Source organism: Phalacrocorax aristotelis, chromosome Z (genome assembly GCF_949628215.1).
Source record: "Phalacrocorax aristotelis chromosome Z, bGulAri2.1, whole genome shotgun sequence".
NCBI classification, from domain to species: domain Eukaryota; kingdom Metazoa; phylum Chordata; class Aves; order Suliformes; family Phalacrocoracidae; genus Phalacrocorax; species Phalacrocorax aristotelis.
In genome coordinates, this window is record NC_134311.1 from 7627224 (window position 1) to 7633614 (window position 6391).

The window sequence follows — 6391 nt, forward strand, 5'->3', positions numbered from 1 at the left end:
TTTTAATTAAAAGTAGGAGGAGAGAAAAAGTTTAATAACAGATCACTGGAAAAGCATACACTCTGAAAGGGAGGAAGAGTATGCAAAACACAAAGAACAGTAGTTGCATGTTAAGAACTTCTTTCTCAAAGGAAACAAATAAATTGGGGTTTTATTAGCTGTTTCATTATGTTTTATTTTACACAAACAGAAAACACGCGCAACATCTGATGAAAAAGGATTCTATTCAAAACAGTTTACAAAATTCATTAGTATAGCATAAAATTGCTTGACAAGGCTGCAAATTTAACTATAATTTAACTCTTTGGTTAATCTGTTATTGCTGAGACAGTTTATTTCACGTATTCTGACCTTTAAATCAACATAGGTTTTATTCTGACACACCTGTTCTCTCTTTTCAAGGACACTGTAGAGTATACTTACCTCCAAAATCTGCTATGGGCTATTTCTTTATTTTGTTCTTATAAAGTTTCACACCTGATGAAAAATTATAATGCACTCTACATGTACTTTTGTCCATGAATTTTTAAGTATGACTCATACTATGAGCAACTACCTTGCTCGTAACTTCTACTGCATGCCTTATTTTCTCACTAAATCTCATCAAGAGTATGAATCCGCCAAGCTTTGCTGGATGTCCTGGCTGCAGAACAAACGGCATCCTGTGCAGTAAGGAATCAACCATGCAGAGGACAGTGGTGTCAGAAAAATTAAGCCTAACTTGGTGATACAAAAGCCACTTCACTCACTCTCAACACTCTCTCAGTCCCTCCTTGTGGAGCTTTGTGTGAGTGTCAGCAGGAGTAAAGCTACCTGAGCTGGTTTTTATCCCACTAAGAGCATCAAAGAAAGTACTACAGCCAGAGACAGAGGTAAAATGCCCCAAGGCACAATGAGCTTTGCCAGAGAAGGGCTGGATATAGTATTCACCTCCCTGAACCAGTTCTTCCTGTCAGCAGAAAGGAGCCAAGCTCCATAGCCTTTGCATTCTGTAGTATTTGAGTGCCATGAAAAAATATGTATGAGTAGCTGTAAGCATGGAGTTAGCAGGCTCTGTATTTGACAGCTCTAAGCCAGAGGGTAGAGGAGAGGTGGCAGGAAAGAAAACCAACCTTCCTGTTGCACTCTCTGTAGTGTTATGTATTTTGTACACTTCTCCCCCTATAAATAAATCAGTACTTTAGCAAGGACTTTGATCCCATTAGTGTGGGAAGGGAGTGCATTTCTACTCCAGCTGTCTTGTAAGTGTCATAAGCAAAAGTGAACTGATATAGCCTTTGATAGGATTATTTCGATTAACCTAACCAAATACAAAACAAACATAAAGCAGAACACAAGTGGGGGGCAGCCTTCACAGCCAGGATTTAACTATCCACCCCTAACACCACCACCCAGGTTGAGCTCCATCAGGTCCCACTGTAGAGGTGCTCTTGGCTTTTTTACAGCTTTCTTCTGGGGAGGGAAAAAAAAAAAAAAGGCAGAATATAGAAGTAACATAGATTAGAACATTTCACTTACAGCTATAAATATAGGGTTCTGCTTGGGCCATGTGAGCTTATGCCACAAGAGCCAGCTCCACAAAAACAATAAGTATTTCATCATCTAAATTTAATCTCTACAGAAAACATAGGAACACAAAAACACAGTTCCATAAGCCTGGTTTACTTGGGTGGTCTTACTGCTATCAATGGGTCTATTCACATGAGTATGGAATGAGGAATGGAATCCAAGTGCATTACATCAGCAAAATTAAGAGTGCCCCAAACTACCCACAACACATATATTGGTAAAAAAGGAAAAAAAAAAAAAAAAAAAAAGACAATGAGGCATCTTGTTAACAGAAAGCTTCCTTCCCAGACTACATACTATAAATGGATGGTCTCAATGGCCAGGTTTTTATCACACACTGGAATCACAGAGTCGCCAACTTGGCCCATTAAAAAAAAAACTCTTACAACGTTTTTATATGTGAGGACAAAAATCTATCTCATTCTGCTATTTCCAGCAAAGCTTCTTATTTCAGAGAAAGTTCAAACTTTGACCCATGTATTAAGTTCCTAGTAGAGGCTCAGAGCATCTTTCTTTGTTGAATAAATCCTCACAAATATAGCCTTGGACTGAAATATAAAGTTTCAAATGGTCGCCTGTTAGAAGGGGTGCATTTTAACACTTGGCTAATATTTGCACTCTTTTAAAAATGGCTAAACAGAATGCATCTAAGCCAAGATCCTGCTCCTTACTGAAATTCTGTTTCATCTGTGATGCAAGGGTTACAAATGCTAATGTATAATTCCTTATGTAGAAAGGATGGCCTACATTTATTCTGGGACTTCCTGCATTTCAAAATGGCACCAGTATGATTTTTCTCCCCAAAATTCATGAAAGCATGGGAAACCACTACTTCTATAGAAGTAAATTTTCTACAGCAAAAAGAAGCAATACACAGATAGTAATCATCCATTATTGAAAACTGGTCAGAACCTACACACAAAAACCTACATTGCCCACCCATCAGAAAAAAGTGTGACAAGAAGAAATCCTACAACTGTGTTGATTTGTTATTAGATGGAAAATAACAGAAGCATTCAAAGTAAAAAAGAAAAGGAAGTATTCAAAATATTTCTGTTGTTATTACAGAACAAAAACAAATTAGGTACCCATAAGCCGTAACTATTTCGAAGTTTTCATTTCAGCAGTGGTTAAGCAGGACATTGGTGTGGCTATCATTAGGTTTTTTTAAATAAGAACATAAGGACTGCAGATTTTCTTTAAGTCTCTGAGCACTGTGGAAGTTTCAGAGAACTTTGGAGAAAGCCAGCATGCATCAATGTACCTTTATATACTAGCTAATTTGTGTAACTGTACACATATCACCTTGACATCATCCCAAGCAAAATAACAGAAGACATCACATAGAATTCAGGAAATAAAGACATATATACAGTAAATGTAGTTATTTTTTAAGAAAAATAGATTTTGGCAGGGCAAATTAAAAATACATGTTTGATTGATAAACATAAAAGTTGTAACAATATAGACTCAGACTTCTGCTAAATGTTGATTCCACAAGCAGAAATTAAAAAATTAAAATAAACCCAGACTAATCTGAAACACACTAAAGAATTAAAAAAGTATTAATTCACAGAGCTCAAACATAACCTAAAAATGGGGAATCGTCATAAAAGAAGTGATTCTAATGGGGTCCTGTGAGACTAGTCTTGGCCGCATGCTACTTAAAATTTTGATTAATGACCTAGAAACAATATGTAATTATTATTGGTGAGGTTTGAAAGCTATGGAGAAGCAGCAAATAATGACAACTGATCATTGATACAGTCAGATTCTCCTGGTTGCTGTAAGGAACGAATATGTATTTCAATACCAATATCAAGTCACACATCTGGAGCAAAGACTTTGCGCTATCTCAGCTGGAAGGGTTAAAGCAATCCTTGGATATACAACCACAAGCACTTGCCCGGAGTAGAAAGGTTTGAGTTTCACAGTGCTACAACATTCATTGTCTAGTTTTGCCCACAGCTGAAAAAAGGATTTTTATATACTGGAAAGGATTCAGAGGAGATCCACAAGAATGATTAAAATACTGGAAAACACATCAGATAGTCAGGGAGCTCAACATGTTTTGCTTTTAGACTGACAAGGTTACGGGATTAATTGATCTGAATCTAAACTACCAAAGCAGGGAGAGTTCTGATAAAAGAAGGGTCCTCAGCTTATTAGGCAAGGTACAGCTACCAATGGCTGGAAGATGAAGCTAGGCAGTTAAAATTAGAAGTAACAGCTGGTGTTTTTTTTAGTTCAATTTTAAGCATAGCAAACCATTCAAAAGGCTCGTTGAGACCTGTGACTGTTTCCCCATCACTGGGAATTCTGAAAATGCAGAGTGTATAATGTCTTAAAAGATGTTTTCTGATCAAAACAGAAATCATCTCAGGTAATCCTACCCCTTTGTTACACAATAAGTTGCACTAGACCATCCCAGCAGTTGTTTCTGAATTTGTGAACCCTATTCAATAGATGTACTGGCCTAAATCCTCATGTAAACCATCCATGCACTATTTTGTTCTTATACCAGCTGTGTAAAATGCCATCTATTTCATGTGATGTAACACCCACTTAAAGGATGTTCCAGCTTGTCATGGTTGTCAACAGCTCAAAAAGGCCAGCAAGGGTATTCAAAAATCAACACTGTGATTATTTTTACCTTGCCAGTTCTCCACTCCCAACCATCTCCTATCTGCTGTGAATGTTTAATAAATTCTTCACAGTACTGCTTGAATCTTTTTTCTTCCAAAGAGAAGTCCTCTTCACCTGCCATGCTACAGGACATCTGCAGAGCAAACTAAATGTTAGTACTGACAGATAAAACAAGCACTAAAAACTTTCACTGATTTACAGCAATTGAGTAGTAAAATAACAGAGCACTGGGGGAAAAAAAAAAACCTGTTTCTTTATGTAAAACAAAGACACATGTCCTGAAGTACCTTAGAGGTTTATAGACACACAGAACACCTGAGGTTGGAAGAGACCTCTGGAGACCGTGAAGTCCAATCTCCCTGCTCACAGTAGGGCCAACTAGAACAGCTTGCTCAGGATCATTTCCGGTTGGGTTTTGATTATGTCCAAGGACAGAGACGCCACAAGCTCTCTAGAGAACCTGTTCCAGTGTTCCATTACCATAGCAGTAAATTACTCTTCTGTTTAAATAAAAAAAATTTAGGTATGGGGTTTGTGTCCATTGCCTCTTGTGCCTTCACTCCATAGTACTGAAAAAAAGTCTGGCTCCATATTCTTTATTCCCTCCCTCAGGTATTTATACACATTTAAGAGATCCCCCCAACCTTTCTCTTCTCTGAGATGAAGAGTTCCAGCTCTCTCAGCCTTGCCTCATATGTCAGACACCCTTAACCATCTTTGTGTCCCTTCACTGGGCTTGCTCCATCACGGCGCTGTCTATCTTGCACAGGGGAAGCCCAGAGCTGGACTCTGCGGTTTTGACACGTTCCCTTAGCAGCACAGTCCAAGAGGCAACCAGAAACCTGAATCCCCTTGTGGGCTACTTCCACAGGCCTACCACCTTCTCCTTGGGGAACGGAATAGCTCTACAAAAGCTTAACAGCTCTAGTGTTTGTGGACACAGAGCGTACAAGGCAGCCACCAGAGTCTGCTGAAGCAACTATTCCTGATTATGCAGTACAGCTCTGAGTGGCCCAACAACGTGGCTTCATGGGGTTATAGTACGCTTCAAACGAGCACCTTCCCTACCCCTGGAATGCTTCCCTCCCGGGGTCTTAAAGACAACAGAAAAATGCTCTCAGAGATTCTGGACAGTTTTACTTCCCACCCCCTTTCAAAGCGGATGTATGAAAATATAGCTGTTTCAGCATGTTTATAGACATCAGGCAGCACCACATACAAATACTCTTTAACTATTAGAACTAGACCACACCTCTTCTTAACAAGAAATACACAAGACAGAGCACCTCATGCCATGCTCACTGTTTTTCAGAATCTGGCCCTACATAACCACGAGATCCTCTCTAGATCTAGTACTTGAAAATGCATTCTTTTCAATGGCCGTTGACCCAAGCCCCCTTTAATCTGTTCGTGCTATCTAGACGTCAAGAAAGAAGAAATGGGGGAAACAGACACTGTAAACGTTTCTGCTGTTCCCACATTTCCCATTCCGGATGTCGGACTGCAGCACTGTGTAAGCGCACGTAACGATAGCGTAGTTCTCATACACGATGTAACCAGAGCCATGTGCTTTAATAAGCAGCTCTAAAGAGATACCGGGCTGCTGGCACCTGTGCAACACGCCTCCGTTCCTTTCTTAAACTACCCCGGGAAGAATGACAAGCAGATCCGAACAAACCCGTCCCCCTCGGCCACGGGCCCCTCAGGCACCGGGGAGACCAGGCAAGCCCCCCCCCCGGCCAGACCGACTCCTTCCTCATGCTCTTCCTCTCCCTCGCTCCCTCAGGCCCCGCGCCGGACGGGGTGGCCAGGCGACGCCCGCCGGGGCAGCGGGCGCCGGGGCTGGGTAAGGCAGCGGTGGCGCCCGGCGTGAGGCGCGGCCGCCCCCGTCCCGTCCCGCCTGAGGTGAGGGGAAGTGAGGGGAGAAGAACCCCGGCACAGATAGCGACGACCGCGCACGGAGAAAACGGGGGCGCAGCCCCAAGGACAACCCCGGAGAGGGGCGCAGGACGGGGAGAGCGGGAAGGAGCAGCCCCGCCGCGCCGCCTTCCACATACCGCGCCGCCTTCCACACACCGCGCCCCCCTCCACATACCGCGCCCCCCTCCACATACCGTGCCGCCCTCCTCCTCCTCCTCCCGCCGGCGGCGCCCCGCGCATGCGCGCCCCGCGGTGT

At 42.2% G+C, this 6391-nt stretch overlaps 1 protein-coding gene across 2 annotated transcripts in view; it reads right to left on the reverse strand.

Moving 5' to 3' along the window:
• ATG10 (autophagy related 10) overlaps nucleotides 1-6384 on the reverse strand; it is a 93678-nt gene extending 87294 nt beyond the window's left edge. The window contains exons 1-2 of one of the 2 annotated variants that reach the window (XM_075079038.1): nucleotides 6330-6384; nucleotides 4223-4348 (exon numbers count right to left, since the gene is read on the reverse strand). In XM_075079038.1, coding sequence (XP_074935139.1) covers nucleotides 4223-4348 — 126 coding nt within the window. In that variant the 5' untranslated portion in view covers nucleotides 6330-6384. Of the gene's footprint in view, nucleotides 1-4222; nucleotides 4349-4859; nucleotides 5921-6329 lie in introns of those variants that run through there. The other variant, XM_075079037.1, reaches the window with a different exon arrangement.
• Between the last annotated feature and the right edge of the window lie 7 nt (nucleotides 6385-6391).